The sequence below is a fragment of the Heloderma suspectum genome, chromosome 3, assembly GCF_057233095.1.
Source record: "Heloderma suspectum isolate Gila_16-S chromosome 3, 16-S_ref, whole genome shotgun sequence".
In the NCBI taxonomy this organism is placed as follows: Eukaryota; Metazoa; Chordata; class Lepidosauria; order Squamata; family Helodermatidae; genus Heloderma; species Heloderma suspectum.
This window is the reverse complement of record NC_139460.1, coordinates 179,057,218-179,082,848: the sequence shown is the minus strand read 5'-3', so window position 1 is coordinate 179,082,848 and position 25,631 is coordinate 179,057,218. Positions and strand designations below refer to the sequence as shown.

At 43.1% G+C, this 25,631-nt stretch overlaps 1 protein-coding gene across 1 annotated transcript in view; it reads left to right on the top strand.

Annotated features, from left to right (window-relative positions):
- ANTXRL (ANTXR like) overlaps positions 1-25,631 on the top strand; it is a 124,546-nt gene that overhangs the window by 80,090 nt on the left and 18,825 nt on the right. Inside the window, exons 15-17 of the mRNA XM_084845085.1 lie at positions 6,560-6,658; positions 9,530-9,697; positions 11,257-11,337. Coding sequence (XP_084701211.1) covers positions 6,560-6,658; positions 9,530-9,697; positions 11,257-11,337 — 348 coding nt within the window. The remainder of the gene's footprint in view (positions 1-6,559; positions 6,659-9,529; positions 9,698-11,256; positions 11,338-25,631) is intronic.

The following is a 25,631-nucleotide window of genomic DNA, read 5'->3' as shown; positions in this document are numbered from 1 at the left end:
GCTGAGATAGATTTGAAAGTGTATGGGCAATGCCTGTGACCAGAGCTGGTTTAGGGAGAGGGAGACATATTCAGTATCCTATATACTTTTTGCCACTTGTCACAACTAGCAGAAGTAGAATTAATTGTACAATGTATCTAAACTTCTTTAATTTTCCATAATGAAGCTGCCTTTTACTGAGCCGAGACTATTGATTCAGTGCTGTGCCTTCTAAAGGCCTTCTTCACACGGAGCTTTTATCCTGCAGTTGAGATTGCTCCTTCACGGAAGTTTGCAAGCTCTTTACACGACGCTGTGAACTTTCAAGGTGTCTCCTGCACTAAATGCCCATTGTTCCATTTTTAAATAGATGGCAGTTAATGAGCTATCAAATTACCCTGTTGTGTTCCACTTGAGTTCCCTCCGTGAAAAGAGGAAAAGCGGCAAAAAGAGGAGCAAGATCAGTGAAAGAGAACGGAAGATGCAGATATGGGGAGAAGGAGGGGGAAAAGAGAGGGAGGAAAGGAAGTGGGTGAAAAAAGGGAGTCAGTGATCCTGCATTTAAAACAGAAGCAGAAAGCCCCATTTTAAATGCAGGATTTTAGGCTGGTGTAGAGATGCCCAAAGGTTCTCCAGAGATTCACATTGGGTGTGGGGTCTTTCCGTCCCTGCTTCCTTCTAACTGGAGATGCTGCAGATTGAATCAGGGATCTTCTGCATACAGTGCACACGCTCTACCACTGACCTAAGGAGGGGTCTTCCCTTCTTTGATTCTTTCCCCAGCTATGAGTCCTCCTCCCCCATCTATACAGGGAGGCATCTTCAACTGTTCTGCATACAGAATTATTATATTCCTTGGCACAGAATTCTGATTTTAATTTTAGTGGTGACTGAGTACCTATGACAAGAGGGGGAGTCATGTGCAAGGAGGAACATGATGTTTTAGGATTTAGTACAGTCTAATTTAAACAAGCAACAAGGGTCTCCTACATTATGCTGCCTCACTGAAGTGCATTACATGCATTTATATAGATTTCAGTAGGTCTGAGCTGAAACTACTGTTTGTGTTTGTTTTCATCTCAAAAAGTGCCTCTCACTTGGGGTTACATTTGGCACTTGTTACAAACACATTCACATTTCAGATGTTGTTCTTGGCACCATTTTCTTCTTTCTCCTTTGCATTCACAGTCCTCGGTTTCATTTCCCCAGTGCTGTTTAATCTCACAGGCTGTGTGACCCATGAGATGTTTAAAAATGATGTCATGCTAGTAAATCTGACATGCTGATTTCACAAACATGCACACAGAGAATCACGTGGGTCATCATAGCCAATCAAATTAAATGGTAATGTAGGCAAATGTGCCCAAAGACTGTGAGGATGAAGAAAAAAATAAATGGGTGCTGTGAAGAAGCAACTGCCATAGGAATGAATGAGTACTGAATATTCTGCAAGATGAAATGTTGTTGATAATTTCTTTGCCAGATTCTAATATGATGCTTCTGAAACAGATATCAAAATCAGAGAATATTCCATACGTCTTTAGCTGAAACTGTTCACTACAGTTGAATAAAAAAGCACACATATAGGAAGTGGAAGGAAGGCCAAGCTACAAAGGAAGAGCACAGGCAGGTAGCACAGAATTCCAGGGATGGCATCAGGAAGGCTAAAGCTGAGAATGAGCTGAGGTTAGCATGGGATGCTAAAAGCAACAAAAAGGCTTTCTTCAGATATGTGCATAGTAAAAGACAGAGGAACGAAACGGTGGTTCAGCTTTTAAATAAGGATGGCAACATGATAACAGGTGACAAAGAAAAGGCAGAAGTGCTCAATTCCTACTTTGGCTCAGTCTTTTCCTGAAAAAGGGTCTATGACCCCCCTGGCAAAGGTAAAGTACAGGCTGAAGGGGCAGGATTGCAGCTTGAGATCATCAGGCATATGGTCAAGGAACACCTAATTACTTTGAATGAGTTCAAATCTCCAGGGACAGATGAACTGCATCCTAGAGTCATAAAGGAACTGGCAGAAGAACTCTCAGAACCACTGTCTATTCTCTTTGAGAAATCATGGGACAATATCCAGTTGGAGCCATGACATCCTGCAGTGACTTGCGGAGCTCCACAGGTTGCTTATCTCAAACAGCTCTGAAAAGGTTGAGAAACCTTTTTATCTTTCCCTGGAATTAAAAGGGGAAGCGTACAGTACCATCCTGATGAAATCTTGGAAGAACAGCTGCTTCTGCGGAGAAACAGAGGGGCTGAAATCTAAGATCAGATGCCAGAGTGTCATCTACTGAATGCTGTTTGAAACTCCTAAGCAATTAGGAGACATAAGGACAAATGGCTCCAAATAGTATTTTTGAATTTAAACTACCAGTAATATCTGAGGACTTGTAACTAAATCTGCGTGTTTGTTTTTGTTTCTGCAATTATACTTGCTTGTTGTGCTTTTGAAAGTGGAGGATGGCAGTACCAAAGGAAAAAAAAGAAAGACTTGAGACCCCCACCCCCAATTGCTCCCCCGGCAAAAGTTTCTAGAAATGTCGGAGATGAAGAGGAGTTGCTTGCTTTGATAAAAACTATATCTTCTCAGCTACCAGAGCAGTCAAAGAAACTTGAAACAATTCGGGACTCAATTATTGCCCTTCAGGGGGCTGTGGATTTAATTAATATCTCTTTTCAAAAGATGGAATCAAAGGTTAATGCTCTCAAAGATCGGGTTATTGCTCATGAAACAGCCATGCAAGCGTCTCATAATATTTTGTCTGCTCGAATTTCTCAATTGGAGGCCTTCACACAGAGAGCAAATCTACGTATCCTTGGTATTAAAGATGTGGCTACTGATACAGGTTTGGCTGAATTTATGGATAAACTTTTGCATGAGCTATTTGCTTTACCATCTGATTTTTTACTTGATATTGAGCATACATATCGTGTTCCTGGTTCAATATGTGGCAGCAAAGGGACTTTTGAGACTGTTATTGTTCAATTTTCATGAGTCTCTACAAAAAGTTATCTTATGCGTCTGGCAAGAGAACGAGGTGAGCTTCGGTGGGGACCAGCAAATGGCAAGATTATGCTCTTTCCTGATTATACTAAAGAAATCACTGACAGAAGAAGGCAATTCACCAAGGCGAGAAGTTTGGCAAAGCAAATTAACCTGCAGTATCATATTAAATATCTGGCTACATTTTGCATTCTTTTTGAAGGCCAGATGAAAAGATTTTTGGATCCTGATGCTGCAGAATCATTTTTAATTGGTATTAAAATTAAAACAAGGGAACCAACTCTCTCAGCCTCCGGAGTTGGAACTTAGCCATCTTTACTGTTCTTTTGAAGTGTAGTTTGAGCTATAGCTGATAAGATGTCTAGGCAGTTTGCCAGAGTAAATGTTTGCATACTTCTGGGTTTTTTCCCCTCCTTTTTTGTGTTATATTGTAATAAAATGCCTATTTGTGTGTGTATGTGTGAGTAAACATATAAATATATTTTTAGATATATTACTTAAAATATACAAATAATTTGTTTTTGTTTTTTATCTTTTTCTTAAACTTTTTTCTCTTTTTATTATTATTATTATTATTAATATCATTATGGGATTATTATTATTACTATTTCTTGTTGGCTAAGTCTTTAATGTTTATTAATGCGTGTTAACTGAATGGTATTTATTGTTTGCTCCCATTCCTTTGCTATAAGACTGAGGTTATGATACTGAAAGATAAGGTTTACCGTTTGTGGTGTAGTGGATTGAAGATTTAATAATACTTGTAATGTTTGGAAGAATGCTGTATAGGTATAATCTGCAACTGGACTTATATTTGGATATTTGGTTTGTTCTTACTGAAGTTTAATATAATCCTTTTTTCTTTTGTTATCCTCCCCCCACCCACCCCTCAGAATACTGTAATGTTGGAAACTGAAGATTCTGGTTATGTTGTTGGTAGTGTTTATTTCATTTATAAAAATAAAATAAGAATAGATCCCCCCCCAAAAAAAAGAGAAAGAAATCATGGAAGACAGGTGAAGTGCCAGATAACTGGAGGAGGGTTAATGTCCCTATCTGCAAAAAGGAGGAACATGGGAACTACAAACCAGTCAGTCTGACATCAATCCCTGGGAAAAACCTGGAGCAGATTATAAAGCAATCAGTCTGTAAGCACCTTGAAAACAATGCAATGATTTCTCGAAGCCAACATGGATTTGTCAAGAACAAATCCTGCCAGACTAATCTGATCTCATTTTTTGATCAGGTCACCTCCCTTGTGGACTGGGGGAATGCTGTGGACATAATGTGCCTCGACTTCAGCAAAGCTTTTGAAAAGTGCCCCATGATATCCTGATGAGCAAACTAGCTCAAAGTGGGCTAGATGAAACAACAATCAGGTGGATCCACAGTTAGCTGCAGTATCGGACGCAAGGAGTGCTTATCAATGGGATCTCCTCAAACTGGGGAGAGGTGATGAGCGGGGTACTGCAGGGCTCAGTCCTTGGCCCAGTGCTCTTCAACATTTGTATTAATGTGTTGGAGGAGGAGGTGCAGGGAATGCTGATCAAATTTGCAGATGACACAAAATTGGGCAGGGTAGCAAATACCCTGGAAGACAGAAACAGAATTCAAAGTGATCTGGATAGGCTGGAGTGCTGGGCAGAAAACAACAGAATGACATTTAATAGGGATAAATGCCAAGTTCTGCACCTAGGAAAAAGAAACCAAATGCACAGTTACAAGATGGGGAATACTTAGCTCAACAACACTGCAAGTGAGAAGGATCTTGGAATTGTAGATCACAAGCTGAAGATGAGCCAACAATGTGACGTGGCTGCAAAAAAAGGCAAATGCTATTTTGGGCTGCATTAGTAGAAGCATAGCTTCCAAATCCCAGGAAGTACTAGTTCCCTTCTACTCAGCACTGGTTAGGCTTCGTCTTGAGTACTGTGTCCAGTTCTGGGCACCACACTTTAAGAAGGATGCAGACAAATTGGAGAGGGTTCAGAGGAGGGTAATGAAGATAATCAGGGGACTGGAAACAAAGCCCTGTGAGGAGAGACTGAAAGAACTGGGCATGTTTGGCCTTGAGAAGAGAAGACTGAGGGGAGATAAGATAGCGCTCTTCAAGTACTTGAAAGGTTGTCACAGAGAGGAAGGCCAGGATCTCTTCTCCATCATCCCAGAGTGCAGGACACGGAATAATGGGCTCAAGTGACAGGATGCCAGATTCCGGCTGAACATCAGGAAAAACTTCCTGACTGTTAGAGCAATATGACAATGGAACCAATGACCTAGGGAGGTGGTGGGCTCTCCCACCCTGGAGACATTCAAGATGAGGCTGGACAGCCATCTGTCAGGGATGCTCTGACTTGGATTCCTGCATTGAGCAGGGGGTTGGACTCGATGGTCTTATAGGCCCCTTCCAACCCTACTGTTCTATGATTCTTTGACTATACTAATAGTAATCCACATAGCCTCTGCGTTAGCATGCTTAACATGGAAATGAAGTCAGACATTTTAGTACCGCTAAAAATGTGCGAAGAGGAGTCTTATATTAACCCAGGATCCTTGCCATCTTGATAGCTATGCATTTTTGGACTTCATTACTTTCTAATTTCATGGATTTGAAGCATAGGCCTCACACACACACACACACACACACACACCTCGCTTTTTCACAGTTTATGGGATTATGGAGCAATCATCTCTTAACATAAAAAATGCTGCATGATGTTGAGTCTTGTGGCACCTTAGCTCCCACCCACAACAGCAAGGACTTCTAAGCAAGGAGATGTTAACAGGTTTTGGAGAAGAGGGTAGAGCACTATTTCAAAATAGGTACTCTTTCCACTAAAGTCAATCAAATGTCTCTAGACTGGACACAGGAGCTATGCCACATTAGGCCAACAGAAGATCTGGCAATAAAGAAAACCTCTTAAGTATCAGTCCTGTCCCCCACCCCCTATCAAAAGAAAGAAGACATTAGATTGAGCAAATTAAGTTGATTGCAGTATGCAGGGTTCTCCTTTCAAATTCTTGCACCTTCAGCCATTTTCTATGAAATGAAACTCAGACCTTGGCTGAATCTCAGGAGTGGTTCAGTTCCAGATTCTGATGGTGCAGTCACAGCTATCACTGGACAAAAAGTTCAGACATGTATATACAATAAGAGTTTATGAAGTATATATAGTTTCAAAAGCATATACTAAACAATCTCATTTGTGTATTTTTGCATTGCATTCTGGGCAATGCAGCAGAATATGTAGTACATATAATGTGCAATGCATCTCCGTTTTGCTTCTCAGAATCTCTCTGTATTTGATTGCAAATAAATAGCCTTAATGAAAGAGGCAAGGAGCCACTTTTTACACTTCCCTGGGAGAAGCTGCAGCTGGGGAGACAAGTGCCTGTTGTTTGCTGCCAGGCTATGAAGGCAGACATGCTGCCAGGCTATGAAGGCATCCAAGAATAGAAATTTAATTTCAGATGTCTGCTTCTTGACCAAGCCCCAACTGTTTGCCTGAGAAAAAAGCTAGCACTCTTTCCCCCCAGCCTCACCCTCTTTTTTATATATATTTATATTTCTCACAGGAGTCAGATGATGAAGATGGGTTTCCAAAGAAAAAGTGGCCTACAGTGGATGCATCTTATTATGGAGGGAGAGGTGTAGGTGGAATCAAGAGAATGGAGGTATTGAAGTTGTTTTCATTTTTCAGCATGTTCAGCAATCAGTGTCACTTGTTACAGGAAAATCAAGAATCAATTGCAAAAAGGTTTCTGAAAGAACAACGAAGTGCTAGCTTTCTACTTACATATTTAACTCTGAAGTTCTAGGGAGAGATGAGACCTCAGGTTGATAATGCCTTCCTCTCCCACCAGCCAAGACCTGGGTAGATTAAATGCCCTAGAACACATGCTGATGACAAGAGCCCATGGGCTGTATATGGCCTTTGAGGGGGTGGTGACTCTGTGACCTGTCAAAGCTCCAGCTGCCCCCCTGAATTCTCTCTCTCACACACACACACCCTGCTGCCACCAGCATTTTCCCCCAGAGGGCTGAAATTAATGCCCCTGCTTCCTGACCACAGAGTGTGCCACATAGAGTGTCTGCTTGGCACTCTACCTGGCACACCCTATGGTGGGGCTCACAGCCCAGCCGCTGGGCATCACAGCCTTTCTGCACATTGTCCTCTCTTTCCCTAGCATGGGGAGGGAGGGTGTTTTACCTGTGGAGGACAGTGTGCCAGGAGGGGAGGCATGTGCCTGAATGCCAGGAATTGAACTCTTCTGCTTCACTGAGCCAACACACATTTATGCACACAGAGAGTGATTTTGATGAGCTTGCAATACTGGAGACAGGGAGGGGAGCAGGGGTAGTTTGCTAAGCTATCTGGCACTGAATTGTGGGGAAATGTACACAATGTACCTGTTCTATCCATATTCTAATGCCAGTGGGTTGACTACTCAAGTCCACAATATCCTCACACACAACAGCACACTCTCTGCAGATGGTCATGCAGGGGTTTCTGCATGTTCACCACTAGAATAGATGAGGTGGGTAACCCAGAAGATAGCATAGGTTTGGAACGGGGAGGTCCAAGGTATTGCCCAACTATGGATTTTGGATTTTTCCTCATGGACCAGCATGGTTATTCCTTTTTTTTATCATGCTTTGGAGAATACCATATTTGGCCATTCATGGTGGAATCTACCCTCAGACCAGAGGAAGAAGATTTTCTACCACCTGAAGTGGGACTTTGCACTGGGGGTTCCATTCCGTCCAAACTTTACTTAATACTCACAATTTAGCATCAGTTGACTTCTTTAGCTAGTCCACTACCTAAAGTTAATTTCTGGCTTTGCTAGTATAAGCATTGTCATCATGCTCTGTAATTGTGATGTATGCTGACTCAGGAACCTGTACACTTTGCCCAAGGCAGGAGGCAGATCTGAGTTACAGCTGGCCTTTATGTTTTCAGAAATGGAGAAGAGTCATTGCTGCTGTACTTTCTCGGGATGTACGGATTTTGTTAAATCCATTCCATCTGTGTTTCACAGATTGTCAGGCATTTTTCGTTCCGCTGTCTGCTCACTGATGAATCGGGGGGTTTTAAACCAGAATTTCATTCTACTTGCATTAATTTGCATTAATGCTAACGTGCACTGGTGCTAGTGTGCACTAGCACTAATGTGCACTGGTGCTAATGTGCATTAGTTAATGCATATTAGCTGATTTGTGCAATGCACATTAGCACTAATGCGCACTTGCGCTAATGCACATTAATTTGAATTAGCGCAAATCCCATGCAAAAGTGACAAACCAGTCCACAAGTCTATGGAATCGGTGTGATTTGGAAAATCCTGCTACACTGCAGAATCTGCAGGTCAGATTCATAGAAATCTGAACTCATTTGAATCCACTGTGGATTTCTCAAACATCCTTAATGCCTGCCAATGATTCATTCAATCTGCAAATCTCCATTTTGAAACTGAGTCTAAAACCTCATGGCTGCAACATCTGGGGCAGAATCCAGCAGGGCGCTTCCATCCCACCAATTCTTTTCTGCCCTGCCAATTCCCTTCTGCAAGCAGTGGGTCCTGCCAATTCCATTGCACAAGCAGGATTCACTGCTTACACAAGGAAGATTTAGCGCTTCCTAAAGGAAGACCGGAAACGAGCAGAAACACTCATTTCTGGAAGGAAGCAGGTCAGCAGAGCTCCATTACGTGAGCTCCCCTAACCTGCCTCCTTCCAGAAATGAGCGTTTCTGCTCATTTCAGGTTGCCGCAGGAACACTAAATCACCATTGCACAAGCAATAGCGGCCTGTTGCGCAATGCAATTGGTGGGGCATAAGAGAATCAGTAGGGAAGAAAGTGCCCCATTGGATTCTGCCCCTGGCCAGTATTTTTGAGGGACTTTCTGTTTCTTCCTGCATCCCTTACTTTTTGTATCACCTAGCCTGATGAAGAGTTCTGGAGAACGTGAAAGCTTGCACACTGTTGTGGAGTTTTGGTTGGTCCTAATAAAGGTATTGCCCAACTACGGATTTTGGATTTCTTTCCTCATGAACCAGCATTGTTATCCTTGTGGGTTTTTAAAAAAATATATGCCAGGTTATATCTGTCCAAACTGAGTCAAATATAATGAGTCAACTGAGTCAAATATAATTGGATTGATATAGCACAATGAAGCATTGCAACCTGTAACCAGGAGACAACAATGAATCCTGAAATTAAAAGAATCCTGAAATTCAGAAGCATAAGCTTTTGTGGTGTAGAGTCCACCTCATCAAATGCATGCAATGTTATCCTCTGTTATTAGGCAATCTCTGGTAGATTAGACAGACTCTCTCTCTCTCTCTCTCACACACACACACACGCACGCACGCACGCATACTGGTGTAGAGAAAAAAAATGTAAACAGTGGGGTCAAATGGCAATGAAATGCAACATGTACCTTCTGTGACAGTTCATCTGCATATTTTTCTAGTGAAAATCAGCCTCACCCACACACAGCTGCATTTTCGCCTGCGGGTTACTTGTGTCTTATTGCAATCAGGTGAAATGGGGTGACAAAGGTTCAACAGAGGAAGGAGCAAAGCTAGAGAAGCCGAAAAATGCCATCATCAAATTGCCGGAACAAGAATATGAACCATGGGAACCCAAGCCAAAGAAATATACTGTGCGGAAGTTTCCCTCCCAAAGGAAATGGTATACCCCCATAAAGGTAATGTGTGTATTTAGTAATATATAGAAGAACTACAAACATCTATTTCCAGAACTGAATGTCAGATTAATCTCTGCCATACTTTCCCATGGCTTTCCAAGGGCCTGTTCACGTGCATATCAGTGTTCCTTATGTGGATTCCAGAGCCCAAAGGAGCCAAATGCTGCAAGCAGTACACTGAAATTATGTGATTGCTTAGTTATGCATAAATAGATTAGTAGGGTAGTTAGGCATAGAATATTAGCTATACAGCATAAGTAATCTTTTCCTTTCATTTTTATTGAGATTCTGGAATATTTTGTTACAAATTTGTCAGGGACTGCTAAAGGAGAATTAGGACTAGTACAGCATTTATAGGTAATAAGCAAATGAGACAAAGGGGAATAGCCTAGAGTTCCCCTTGTCTTCATCTTCCTCTCCTCCCTCTATTTCCTCTCCTGTGGTGAATTACAGATTCACAACTCCTTAGGGTAGGGATTGGGGGGCAGGGTGTCAATATTCTGTAAAAGACCATGAACTGAGACTGACGTTAAGAGAAGAAGCCCCTTCCCTCACTAGTTCAGGTGTTTTCAGTCTGTAAGTTGTATCAAGCACATCCTTGCGGGTTGGGGAGGGTTCCCATGATCGTAAAGATTAAAAACATAGCCCTGTGGAATGAGATAAGACATTCCACTTCTCAAGATTCCAAGACAATATGTCTTGAAGGTCCTACTCCATGCTGTATGGGCCTAGCTTTGGGCAAGTCCTACACACACAGTGTCCACCTGCACTCATTTTTGTACACATAACGATTCCCAATGAGACTGAATAATGTACACAAAATAAACTGGGCATCTTTGGCTGAAGCTCTGGGCTGGTGAGAGTGCTGCTCTGCGTAGTGCCTCATTAGGCAAGACACTAAAGAATTAGAGCTTTTACTGTATATTGGAAATTATTCTGCTTATCTTCTGTTGTCTTCTCAAATGCAATATTTTTCATGGAATCTAATATATATTACAGAAAAATATTTATTCCCAAAGCTTTCAGTTGTTTTCATTTAAAAAAAGCAATTTTATAGGTGTTATGGTTGGAGAGAACTGTTTCAATATATGTATAGTCCCTTATCTGCAATATTGACAATATCTGGTTGTGTGTACACTTCCTGCTGGAGTTAACAACACTGCCTTTGAGATACCACTACACATGCTCTAGAATATAACCTGTCCAATGTGAGTCACTTGGGAGGACATTTACCAAGCTCTGAAATGGGTAGCCTGCCTAGGCCATGTGATGAGTGCAGGACGTAAAAAAGCTAGTTAAATGGTGCTTGAGAAATAGGAGCTACAGCAGCAGTAGGCAACTTGGTGCCCTCCAAATGTTTTGAGCAACAGTTCCCAGCAGCCATAGCCAGCATTGGTCAGGGGTTATGGTAACTGTAATGGAAAACATCTGGAGGGCACTGGGTTGCCTACCCTTGACTATAGGATGGCTGATCTCAAATGCTGAAGTCAGTCAGTTGTAGTTTAATATCCTGTTCTCCTCTGGGATATTTTAGTAATGTACAATATTTGCCATTTCAGGGCAAGCTGGATGCCCTATGGGCCCTGGTTCGGCAAGGCTATGATCAAGTCTCTCTCATGAGACCTCAGCCAGGAGATAAGGTAAGATGTCACAAGTGCCCTGTCATGTCATTTCATTGTCTAAAGCAATGCTTTTTGTTTCTCTTTCTGTCTTTCAGGACTTTGTATCAATTAAAAATACATATTAAATTAAATGTTTCACTATAGTTAATAAAAAAAAGTTCCTATGGTACTCTGAATTACCTTGAGGCCTAAAGCCATCACTGGGTCTTAAGGTTTAAAGGTGAGCTGAGCTGATGTGTTCTCAACAGTGACCATGCAATGACTGCTTGGGCAGATGTAAGCAGCAATTGAGGCCACTCAGGAAGAATCCTCATCTCTCTGTGGATGCTCATTTTCCCTAGCAAGTCCAAACTACTCCTCTGGGCTGGAGAAGTACATGTGGGAGAGGGACAGCTGGTTGAGCCAGGGAGGTAATAAATGCCTCCTTATGAGAGGGAGTGGTCCTGGGTCACCTGAAAGAGACAGCACTAAGTCCACTCCTTAAGAAGCTCTCCCTAGATCCAGAATAGTTCTGAATAATTTTAGGCCAGTTGCTCAGATCCCTTTTCTGGTCAAGGTCCTGGAGTGGGTGTTTGCTGACCAGATCCAGGCACTCTTGGATGAGACTGTTTTTCTGGATCCATTTCAGTTGAATTCAGGCCCAGATTTGGTAGTGAGACTGCCTTCATTGCCCTGAATGACTACCTGTGTCAGAAAAGAGAAAGGGGGAGTGTGTCCCTGTTGATACTCTGTGAACTCTCAGCAGCGTCTGATACCATAGATCATGGTATCCTTCTGGACCAGCTGTCTGAGTTGGGAGTTGGGGGCACTGCTTTGCAGTGGTTCCACTCCTACCTGGATGGCTGTTTCCAAAGGGTGGGTCTTGGGGGGTATTGCTTGGCTCTATCGCACCTCCAGTGTGGGGTTCCGTAGGGGTTGATTCCATCCCAATGTTGTTTAACATCTACATGAAACCACTGTGTGAGGTCATCTGGAATTTTGAGCTGTGTTGTCATCAGTAATGCTGATGACATGCAACTCTACTTCTGTTTTTCATCTCAGGTAGGTATGGTGGTGGATATGCTGAAAGGGTGCCTGGCCTCAGGAATGGATTGGATCAGAGCCAATGAACTGATGCTCATCCAGACAAGACTGAGGCTCTGCTGGGGGTAGTTCCTGTGTCCAGATGGGGGAAGTACAACCAGCTCCGAATGTGGTCACACTTCCCCTGAAGGAGCAGAAGTGCAGCTTGGGGGTAATCCATCATTGACATTGGAGGCTCAGGTGGCCTCCATAACATGGAGTGCCTTCTACCAGCTTCAGCTGGTAGCCCAGCTGCAACCCTATCTGGCATCAGTGGTCTGTAGTAACCTCTAGGTGAGATTACTGCAATGCATTGTACATTGGGCTGCCTTGAAGATGGTTCAGAAACTGGGACTAGGTGCTCACCTCCACCAGTTGCCAGTTTGTTTCCAGATCAAATTCAGAGCACTGATTTTAACCTGTAAAGCCCTACATGGCTCAGGACCCCAATACCTCAAGGCCTGCCTCTCCCCATATGCACCTGCCTGGTCCCTGAGGTTAGCTTCATAGGCCTTTCTCTGTGTGCCTCGAAGAGAAGTTCCCTGTGTGCCTCTGTGTGCCTTTCCCTGTGTGCCTCGAAGAGAAGTTGGAGGGGTGTCAGCATAGGAACGGGCCTTTTCCGTGTTTATGGAACACTCTCCCCAAGGTAGCTGTCTGCCGCAGACACTGTCATCTGTTCAGTGCCAGGCAGAGACATACTTATTTCCTGAGGCATTTGAACATTAGTTATGACCCAATTGTTGTGGGTTGCTTTTGTGAAGTTCGTTCTAGGCTGTGAGCAAGGGGAGATTTTGTGCATTTGTGGATGAACTCTTTTCATATTGTATTGTCTTTAGATTATGTTTTCTATTTAGATTGTTTTGCTGATTATGGTTTATATTGGTTTGGGGGTTTCCCCCCCTTCTTCTTAATAATGGATTTCTGTATTGTGTGTGTAAATTGCTCTGAGACTGCTTTTTGCAGTGGGAAGTGACATTTAGAGGAGGAGGAGGAAAATGTGGTGACTTTTATGTCTGAATGTAATCCAAAGATTATCTTCTATGCCATTCCTATTAACCTGCTCTTCCTCCTCCTCTCCCCAATTAACTTCAAGATGGGAGGGTTTACTTTTGAGGCCTTGGGTGTGGGAATGCAACAGTGCAGCCCACTGGAGAATCTAGACAGGCAAACCTGGTTCTGCCCTGGTTTTTGGCCTTGCTGACACCACACTCCTCACAATCCTCAGCTGCGGAAACCCCGTTGCAGCCTTACCTCAGGTCAGCCTGGCCCTTAAAGACCTTTGTGGCGTGCCAGCCTTTCACCCTTTCTGGGTCACAAACCTCCTCACTCTGGCTGCATCCCTTTGACTTTGCTATTTTCCCACCATGACTTTAAGCCCCTCCACCCCAACCCATACATTTAATCCCAAATAACTTCTGTGAGTATAAGAACAATCCTGCTAGATCAGAACAAAGATTTATCTAGTCCAGCATCCTGTTCCAAATATTGACCATCCATGAAGGTGACAGCAGCCATCTCTGTTGTCTGCCCCCCGTCCATTGGTACTCAGTCGCTAATAGCAGTGGATAAGCATATTTCCATGAATTGGCTCCTTTGAATCTATCTAAGCCAGTGGCCACCTTGTAGCAACAAATTCCACATTATTTATGCACCCTGATTATGCATTTGTCTGTTCTGAATCTGTTGCCAATCAATTTCACTGGGTGTCTGTGAGTTCTGGTATTATGAGGTAATAATAGAATCATAGAGCTGGAAGGGACATCAAAGATCATCTAGTCTAGCTGGGGAGGGGTTTAACTCTTCCCCCTTCCCTCTGCTATGGGCCCAATCCAGACTGGGGGCCTCAAACCTGCAATCTCTATTGCAAAATAGTAATCCACTTGCTTTATAGGTCACATTTGCAATACAAATTACAGGCACCTCCCCCCCCCCAATCCAGATCAGGCCCGTAGTGGGGGAGAAAGGGTTAAAGACCTGCATGCATGCGCGCACACACACACACACACACACACACACACATACACACACCAGGCTATGGTCCTGATCCAGACTGGGAACTCCACCTACTCTGGAGTAAAAATGAAAGAAATATGACTGCTTTGGCCCTCAGTTATCTTTTTTCTAAACAAGAAAGCTTCAAACATTTTATCCTCTTTTTATATAGCAGGCATTCCAACCCCTTGATTATCTTGGTTGACCTCATCATAGGTTTATATAAACGATTTATCATGCTGGGAATATTATTTTCATAACCCTAAACTGGAATTGCCTTTATCGCTAACTGGATGTAACCCGCAAACTTGGCTAATCACTGAATGAGCTAAAAAGAATTGACTCATATACTACTTATTTCCATCCATTCTGAAAACTGTCTGTTTATTCCTGGCCTCTTCTTCCTGTTCTTTAATCACTTCCTCACTTGTAAGCCTATCCACTTATCTGATAACCGCTAAGATTACTGAGGAGCCTTTGATGAGGGATTTTGTTCAACGGCTTCAGTGCTATCTGCACATAGCTGGGAGTAAGTCCTGTTGAACACAGAGGGGCTTACTTCCAAGTAAAGGTGCCTTGTATTGCATATCTACTACACCACCTCTATTCACATGCTTGTTGGCATTCTTAAAGAATTCTAAAAGGCCAGTGAAGTAATATTTCCCTTTGTAAAAGCCATGTTGATTCTTCCTCTTCCATATGTTTAATAATTCTAGCTTTACTAATTTCACCCTTGAATGTCATATCTTATCACCACTATTTGTTTTAATTCTTCAGAAGCTCTGGCCAAAAAAGTTTGCAAACCGCCACATTTTCTGTCACGATGTCCGCCGCTTAGAAAAACTCTATATGTTATATATAGCTACATTGGAGCACAGAAATGTAGAGTTTTAATCTAGCACTTGTAATTATTTGCTTCTGTAAAAACTCATAGCTATTTCTCTATCAATTTCATCATGGTTCACTGCTGTCATGCTGTCTACACAAGAGTCACCCATGTAGATTCAGGGCTGGGCTTGGTGGTATTTGGTAACTTCCAAATCTATGATAGAAAAACTCAATTCAGCCCTTCTTTATTGTTTTATCAATAGCACTTTTTCTTGGCTCTTGCAGAGGTATGTTTACTTAAAGTGTTTGGACTAAATACATCAATTTTAAGCATGCCCTCAGCTGCTGAATGGCGTACTTATATCCAGCTGTATTTTGATAGTACTAACATTGTATGGTTGGTGCTGAACCCTTCCTTTCTTTGGGGTGGCTACAGGCAGACCACAATCCTGCTACTGTTTCAGAGGTTAGTGGAGAAAATACAAGAGCGCAACTGAGCACAGGCATTTAGTCTATGATTTGCTCAATACCATCCAAGGTGGTGAGGGGAAAGGGAACCATACAGGGGCTGTTTAAGTAGAATAAGCAGGAGAAGTGTTATGTTATGGGGGAGAGGGGCAGATTTAAGAGAATCAAATGGACATCTGAGATATGAGCAAAAGGCACTTGCATTCAGAGGGAGGCAAAAGCCCCTCTCTGTTCCCTGGAACTGTGAGGTGACTTAGGGATGAAGAATATTGAATGTTGAGCATTAGCAAAAATACATACATAAATACTATTGCTGTATTTTCTAAAATAAAAGCATTGGAGAAGGCTGGCTCCCTGCCCTAGAATTTCCTGAGGGTGGTAGCAGGATATGGATACTGCTCTTATTTCTACAAGGCCCACACGCACAGGGAAGCATGAAGGTCTGCTCCATTGGAATCAGTAGAGCACCTCTGTCCACCACCAGGCCACTTTTTCACTGAGCAGCAGCTGCCACATTGTCCAACACACAACATTGCAGCCAAGGCATTCATTCCCAAGCAGACATTTCCAGGACTCCCCTACAAGCAGTCACAAGCTTGTTCTCCCTCACACCCTGGTATGCAAGCAACACCCAAAAAAGTGTGAGTAGAACTCTGCATTAGAGGCCTGAAGGAGAACAAATGTTGAGCATTCAGAGAGGAGATGCAGAATGGTGCTGCATACCTGACAGTGCATCAGCAACTCAGTGCCAGAGAAGATGACTCTACGGAGTCCTTTCAGAGTAACTCCCCATACTGCTGTGCAGGATTGCAGCTGTAATAATTTGGGGACTATCCAAAGGTGAGCAGTGTGATCTATGCAGTTGCTGAATCACTAGCAAGTTCATAAGCAGCCTCTGATGTGAGTAAGGTTGATTCATTACCTGGTGCAAGTCAGACGGGCAGAAGTGGTAGCTATGTGGGGGCCACTAACAAAAAGGAGTTGAGATTGCCTGGCTTGATCAGCCTCTTACCCTCCTGAAACTCTGCCAGGACGCCATTGTTCTTTGGAGATTGCACATCCAATGCCCTGCTCAGCCTGTTGCCAAGTTATATTTACAGCATTACAAAACTATGGCTCTTCCTCTCTGCCCCTTCAGCAGAATGCTGGTTCACGTCTTGGCCATCTTTCTCCTTAGGTGCTTCTAGACAGGCAGTTCCTAGTCAGGCATTGCTCTTCTGTTGTAAGCTACACATGGGATTGCAAAGGACTTTCCTCTTCGGGGAGGATATAGTGCTTTTCTTGGTGTGTGCTTCTCACTGTGTTCCATCCATGCAGTGGGTGTCACATAGCTGTGTGAGCAGTTTTTGTGTCCCTCCCTTTCCCCACCCCCATGGTTGCTTTAATTCCAAAGCCACAGCTTTAATTAATGGTTTCCTGAAGCTGTTTCTTCAAAGATATAAGAGAAGGCAGTGGTTGAAACTGAGAGGCTGTGTCAGTTTTGCCTCACTCTTTTCTGTAGCAGCAGCAGCAGCAGCAACTTTTCTTTATTAGTGTACCTCAAACATACCCCTTCTCCCAACATTTGAAGGGGCTGCCTCAATTCATTGTTTCCTTAAACTCTTTCCTCCTCCCTGCTCTTAGTGTCAGTTTTAGCATTGACCCAGTTTGCAAGATCGCAGGGTGGTCAATAAGCTGGTGGCTTGTTAATCATCCTGTGTGTGCTGAGCACATGCTGGGGGAATTAGCATAATTACCCTCAGCAGTGTGGCTTGTCTTGTCATGTGAACCTAGGCATGGTGACTTGTTGCCATGGGTAACAAGCCACCCAGAAGCCATGAGGTGTTGTAGGGTTCTGGGTGGTTTGCTACCCATGGCAACAAGTCATCCTGACCAGCACATGCAGCGGGGGAAATAAGCCATGGTAGATTATTTCCTGAGCCACAGTCTTGCGACCTGTTCTTCTGTGTCTGTGTTTTCAGGGGGGGGGGGTAGCGTGAATGCGCATTTATTTATTTGTTTGTTTGTTTGTTTATTTTAACACTGTTACTTGTGCTGTTTCACTAAAATGAAATTGCAGAAATTAAAATGAAGGATGAGTGCCTCCAGCAGAGGATTGTAGTGTTTATCCGGTCTCCCTGCTGCTGAGCTTTGAAAGGGGAATCAGATAAAAAAAGAGCTTGTTGTACAACAGAAAGGGAGCTTTAAAAAAAATAGCATTTTTTAATAGCATTTGGCTGTTTATATGTAGTGGAGGTGGGAGACAGGAGGTCTAATCCATCAGAAGATACACACACATACACACGCACACACTGGGCTCCTTCACACCGAGCTTTTATCCTACGATTGAGATTGCTCCTTCACGGAAGTTTGCGGGCTCTTTACATGATGTCGTGACCCTCCCAGGTGTCTCCTGCACTGAATGCCCTTTGTTCTGTTTTTAAATAGATGGCAGATAATGAGCTATCAGATTACCCCGTTGTGTTCCGCCTCAGTTTCCTCTGTGAAAAGAGTTAAAGAGACAAGAAGAGGAGCGAGATCCATGAAAGATAATGGAAGACTCAGATGGGGTGGGGGTGGAAGCACATGTAAAGGGAGTCAGTGGTGATCCTGCATTTAAAACGGAAGTAGAAAGCCTCATTTTAAATGCAGGATTTTAGGCTGGTGTAGAGATGCCCAGAGTTTCTCTCTGGCCTTCCATGTATCAGGCAGCACTGTCACTGTATTTCTTCAAAATACATTTGCTGCTGTAGGGGCACATGCTAATGAATACAGCTCAGTATCCACCATGTTGAAAACATGATTGATTGCCACACACAAATGCAATTTCAGGAGAAGTAGGAAAGGTCATGTGTGTACTATCATTTGTGTTTGTCACATGAGCACATGATACAAGCCTCTGAAATTACAAGGAAAATGGTCCTTTCAGTTTCCTCTTTTCTAAAACTCACTGAGTGCATGCACACCTTTGATGGTACACTGGAATACAGACTTAGAAATAGAGTGCATGGTAATTAACAGCTGTTTCTGCTCCTCCCTCCCCCAAAAATCACAGAGCAGAAGGGGTTGGGGAAAAGAAGGGGGTAGGTTGTGGTGCCGCTGCCTGCTGCCATCCTCCTATGAGGTGAAGGCAGCAATGCCAGTTCCCCCCTACCCCCCAAAACCAATGCAACCCCCTCTCCCATGTTGACTTTCCCAGGAATGAACACCATTGAAGACAGTGTGATTTCCTTCAGAACAGACATGTATATTGTTGCATTTTCATCAAGTTGTTTCTTGAGGCAAGGAAATTAAAAGGATGGAGGAGACAATTGGGAAGGCTTGAAAAGACATTCCAAAGTTTATTTTTTCAAAGAAGGCAAGGGAGTGGGGGGAAACAGCACTGTATTCACTCTTCAATTCACTGGGCAAGGCAGAGAGAGAGAGAGGGAGAGATGCAGGGCAGTTGAGAGACTAATGCCGATCACTTATCTCCTCCCCAAAGCCACGGCTGTTTTGCTGAAGCTGCCTGTGCTATGCTGAGACACAAGCCAGCTTCCTTGCCCGGCACTTGGAGCAATGTGAGAGGATTGGATTATTCATAGACTCAGACTTCTGCAAGCATGCATTGGTAAACGCTGTTTTAAAAAACACATACTACATGCCCAATTTTGCTCCCATCACTGGAAAACAGCAAATTGAGGACAGCCATACAGGACACTTCCTCCTCTCTGCCCCCTGAGGCCACTGCTACTCCCCTAGAACAAAAGTTACAGTATTGGAAGGGTAGCACACACCAAAATATATACTGCCAAAAAAACACAAAATATACAAGAATTTGTGATAAAACAGGTCTGAGGAAATCCAGGATATAATGGCAGTCCTCATTAAAAGCTCTCCGTGGCCTTGTCTCCTGCCCATGACCACCTTTGTTCCTCCAGTGCCACCACCTGTAACCATGTGAAGGTCTTCTCCTTCCACAAAAACCTCTGTCCTTGATGCCCCATATGCTTGGAATTGCCTCCCAGAAAACCCCTGTGTCATGCCGCCTCCATCACTTTCTCTAAACCTCTCCTGAAAGCCCACTTCTGTGTACATTCTTTGGCGCACTCCTCTTGTCCCCAGACTCTAACCTAAGCATGTGTATCTGATGTGTAAACAGTTCCTCCCTGTTGATCCCTGCTTCCACCCCCTTCTCCTTTTTCATCTCTCCTGTGTTGAATTATAGATTGTAAGTCCCTTGGGAGCAGGGAACTGACCTCTTGTACTCTGTAAGGCACCATGAACATTGATGGAGCTATATGAATAGTAAGGAGAAGCTAGAAGAGGGTCTGGGTATATGCCACTGCTACCGTAGTATCATGCAGAAGAGCTATACAGACATGAGATAACAAGAAGAAGGTAACAAAGCCGCAAATGAAGTTCTTATCCAGAACAAAGTTACATATGAAAAATATTGATAATGGTCTAATCCAGCAAGGCATTTATGCCCTTAACTGATCCTGAGTATATAGTCCTGTTTAACACAGTTATGCCTTAACTATCAAAACTATGGAGTCTTGCTTTGTTAATTTAAAACATGTTGGTGATCCAAGGTGATTCTACTTAAAAAAAAGAAGAAGACCGCACAAAAGCCTAGTGGAAATAGCTTAAGAAAGTTTTTTTATATATATTGTTGTTGTTGTTTATTCGGTCAGTCGCTTCTGCCTCTTTGTGACTTCATGAACCAGCCCACGCCAGAGCTTCCTGTCGGCCGTCGCCACCCCCAGCTCCCCCAAGGCCGAGTCCATCACCTCCAGAATATCATCCATCCATCTTGCCCTTGGTCGGCCCCTCTTCCTTTTGCCTTCCACTTTCCCTAGCATCAGCATCTTCTCCAGGGTATCATGTCTTCTCATTATGTGGCCAAAGTACTTCAGTTTTGCCTTTCATATCCTTCCCTCAAGTGAGCAGTCTGGCTTTATTTCCTGGAGTATGGACTGGTTTGATCTTCTTGAAGTCCAAGGCACTCTCAGAATTTTCCTCCAGCACCACAGATCAAAACCATCTACCTTCCTTCGCTCAGCCTTCCTTATGGTCCAGCTCTCGCAGCCATAGATTACTACGGGAAATATCATTGCTTTAACTATGCGGACCTTTGTTGTCAGTGCGATGTCTCTGCTCTTAACTATTTTATCAACATTTGTCATTGCTCTCCTCCCAAGAAGTAAACGTTGTCTGATTTCCTGGCTGCAGTCAGCATCTGCAGTAATCTTTGCGCCTCGAAAGACAAAGCCTGTCACTGCCTCCACGTTTTCTTCCTCTATTTGCCAGTTATCAATCAAGCTGGTTGCCATAACCTTGGTTTTTTTGAGGTTTAACTGCAACCTAGCTTTTGCACTTTCTTCTTTCACCTTCACCTTTTTTTATATACCCTGGTGTAAAAAACCTTTCTTAAGCTATTTCCATTCATGAAAGAGATTAGAGGCATTGTTCATAGCTCCATGAAATCAACTCACAGTTTGAGTTCTCATGCTTGGCACTAGTTGTCATTATTTTAAAATAAGTTATTCTGAAATGTCCATGTATTGACTGTACAACTACTTTACGTAGAGTGAAAATGGAGCGCACACGTCACAGTAAGGTGCTGTGGATGTTGCTGCTGGTAGAAAGGAAAGGGTAGTGAGTTATGTTTCTTCCTAGCAATTATACACCAATAGTGCATTGTCTGATTGTTGCATAGTTTCTAATGGCAGGCTAAATGGAGAACATCTTGGTGTATAATATGCAGCTGAAAGGCTAGGCCTTGGAGCTCTCAAAGCTTTTTTTTTTCCTTGTGGGAAATCTGAAAAATAAGACTTATTCCATACATGTTACACACATTTTGTTCTGTCTATATGGCATCTTTTTCATTATGCTCCTACAGATTATTTCATTGCATTTCACTTCTCTTCCAGTCATTTTGAGCCCTCTGGGGGCCCAGATTAGGCGAAAAGTGTGAAAGTTATAGCCCCGAACTCTGACACCAACTGTGTACAAAATTCAGTTATAGGGCTGTTCCCTTAAATGTGTCCTACAAAAAAAACTGCAGGAAATTTGACTAAGACCTTTTAACCCCAGGAGTTATTGCTTACCAAAAAAATGCAGACAGTTCATGGTCCCCAGGGATTGCTTCAGAATTCATTTTCTAAGCACTTTCTTCCAGCTCACATCACGGCCTGTGCTTTCTTTCAGATAATTATTTGATGCTGTTTTCAAAAAATCTGCTCCACTTTGCATTTCAGCACATACACGCACAGGAAATTCCCAAAATTCTGGTTCACCAAAAACCTCAAATGAAAAAGTCAGCATTCTTTTTCTCGAGTTCTTGTTTACTTCAGTCTTTTTGGAAAAGTCCATCGGTGCCTTCTGAAAAATATCTGCCCCAACTTTCTGAACAATACTTACAGGGCAATCCTATACATGTCTTCTCAGAAGTAAGTCCCATTGAGTTCAATGAGGCTTACAACCATGTAAGTGGGTATAAGTTTGCAGCCTTCATTGTTGGTACAGATGGATACATTCAAGGAGGAGTGGGAGGCAGAGAGGGATTTCTTTAAAAGTGCTGGATGTGACCCCTGATATTATTTGTTTTCCATAAGAGGAAGAAGGCAGAAGAGATCTTTGCAGCTAAATAACACCAGAGCTAGTCAGAAACATATTCTGATCAAAATGTCTGGTGTTTCATTTGAAGCTTAGCTCTACCCTAAACAAGTTATATCACAAATGGCCAGTAGTGGATTCAGATGCAGTCACAACTGCCTCTGAAATTACCCCCACATGGGGTTTCTCAGTAATTTCTTCATGCTGATATATGACTTGGCTACTTCAGGGACACAGCAAAAGGTCCCAAGAGCATCCACAGCCATATTTGATAAATAATTGTTGGTCTCTATTGTGCACATAACAGCAACTTTATCAGCTCCAGACCAATAGATATGAGAGGGACAGCCATGTTATTTTATTCATGGCCTACCCTGCTCATAAAACATGCATACACCAAAGATGAAGCCATTACTGTGTCCCCAGACTTTTTGTTACTCCATAGGCAGCCTTGAGAAAGATTATGTACAGCACAGTCCTATACATGTCTGCTCAGAAGTAAGTCATTTTGCTCAGTGGGGCTTACTTCCAGGTAAGTGGGTATAGGGCTGCAGCCTTAGTGATGAAGGTACAGAGAACAAGTAAAGTTTAGACTGGCTCTTCCAGACAGACGCACAGTACTCAGAATAAGGCTGCAATCCTATGAATACTTACCTGGGAGTAAGTTCCATTAACTTTAGTGGGACTTAATTCTGAATATTCATACGTGCGCTTGGGCTCCAATCCCAAGCTGCTATGTAAGGTTTTTTGTTAGGTTTTTTTAACCAGCATTGTGGCAACTGAAGCGTTGGCCCTTGTGCCCAGGCACCATTTCTCCTGTCAGCAGAGCTTATGCTTGGGCCAGTGGAGGCTGGTGGCTCTGGTTCTGCTGGGCTGTGAATCCATTCTTGATTTCAGTCAGAACTCTGAAGGAACCATCCAGGGTGCTAAACCCATTTGCGGGGGATAGGGTTCAGCACCTTGGAGATCTTCTTTAGAGTTCTGGCTGGTTCTGACTGAAACCCAGAATGGATGCACAGCCCCACCAAAATCGGAGCCACCAGCGTCTACTGGCTTGTGCTGCTCGCCTCCACTTGAGAGCCTGGGTGAGAGCTTTGGCTACTGAGTGGTTTAAAAATGTAATAAATGAAAAATGAAAATGGGTGGGGGGGGGGAGAAAGATGGCTGCAAAAGAAGGGAGAGGATTGTTTGGGGCAATGTTTTCTCTCCCCCCACTCTCTTCCATGGCTTGAGCTCATGTTGTTTTGCTTGGGAGCCTAGGTCTGTGATCAGGGAGAGAAAGATGAATCACTCCACCACAAGCTCTGTGCGAAGGCCAAGATATACTTTACTTTGAAGATGTAGCTATATCTTTCTTATTCTAAAGTAAGCACAGCCCCCCCGCCTGCATCCAGATTGGGACCCTACCATGGAGAGGTGGAGCTTTGACCCTTTGCCCCCTGCTGTGGTCCTGATCTGGATCAGGGGTCCTGTGGCTGTAATTTGCGTTGCCAAAAAGTGATCCTTTTGTTTCTGATCCAGAACAGGGGCTCTGCACTTACGTTCAAGTAAGAAAGAAAATAACATGAGATAAGTAACAGCAGAGGACTGCAGAGCAGAGGGGCAAATAATGCCCAAACTGATCTGCTCCCTACCCCAGCCACGTCTCCAGGGCCAGCAGCAGCTTGACAGCATAAGAAGAGCTCTGCTGGATCAAACCAATAGGCCATTTACTCTGGCATCCTGCTTATAACAGCTGAGTGACTCTGAGAGCCAGACTAGATGAGATGCCATCCACACCATTAGCAATTCCATGAATGGCTTTTTAAAAGTAGGCAGCAGGTGTGGACAGGCCTATTTGGACCAGGACCTCAGTGGGGTGCAAAGAGCTGAAGCCCCCTATCCCCCCTGCCAGGGTCATCATCAAGACTGGGAACCCCACCTCTGCTATTTCCTGTTAAAAAGCCATTCAAACCATTGCTAACTGAATGGATGGCATCTCCTCTCACTTGGCCCTGAGAAGTCCACAAGCCAGGCATTCAGACAGCAGCCCTTCCCCATTGTTTGACCCTGAGTTCTGATATACAGAGCTGTTGTGGCTAATATCTGCCGATACACCTGTCTTTCAATAATTTATTAAATCTTTTATGAATTTGTGAGTTACATGTGGCCAACCAGCTGCCTTAAAATGCTACACCATTCCTGCTGCAGGGCTTCCGATCATGTGAGTGTCTCAAGCAGTTTTGAGAAATGACAACTTTCTGGATATAATAGCTTAATCACTGGGGGAACTTCATTGCTCTCTTTCAGTGCCTTTCAGTCTAGACCTCTGTTACCATTATAGAATTGACCTACGTGCCTCCGAGCTTGACACGATTGCTTAATATCACTGACGTTGTCTTAATGTTTCCTGAGGTGCCCTGATCGTGATTTCTGGGTGTTCTAGTCTAGGGATATAGCACAGCAACGATATAAAACATGTTTGTTCCCTTGGTGCAGGAGTATAATAGCAGAAGTGAGGAGGCAAGAAGCACCATGAACTAATGACAAAAAAAGGGGAGGCAGGCTCTGGTGTTCGAAAAACAAAATTTATTGTGCTCTACGCATTTTGGAATATCTCCTTCTTCAGGAGCTATAAATCAAACATTTACATTAAGAATAATATCTTATGGATAACACCCTATTCCATATTATAAAAGTTCAAAAAACATTTCTATATTAAAATGTTAGAATTCCACAATCTAAAACATCTAAATAAGTCAAATCCCAGTCGAACATTGTATAAAATACTCCCACATATTAACTTCTGACTCAAAAGATAACAAAAACATTGACCTTCTTACAGTTGCATAGCTGTTAACAAATAAATGAATACTCCTTATACTAGCTGTTATCCTCCCTACAAATGCATGGACATAAACTGATTTGTTTCAAGCCATTCAGTCTCCTGTTCTAAAATGAAGAGTAATTCTTTCCTCTGGATGCTTGCACATGCTACTCCTGAAGCCTCAAGGACTGGTTAGTGCCTATGAAACACACATGGAACACAAATAAGATCATGCAACCAATGATGTTTCATACACCAAGGCCAAAAGGACATCATCCATATGGCCATTGCACATACTGCAAGTTCACCAAAAAGAAAACATCTTTTGGCAGTCCAAGCACTAGAAAACATAGTCAAATCAGTCAAATCTCTGATTTTCTAAACTGTAACTCCGTAGGAGCAATTTATGCCATTGCATGCCTCTGCCAAAAGATCTGTATTGGTAAGACCTCTAAAGCTTAGAATAGGGGAGCATTTGTGTAATCTAAGACATCAAACAGCAGGAGCACCAGTGGTTAAGCATTTCAGTGAAAAACAACATAAGCCAAATTATATCATTTGGGGGGGATGATTGAAA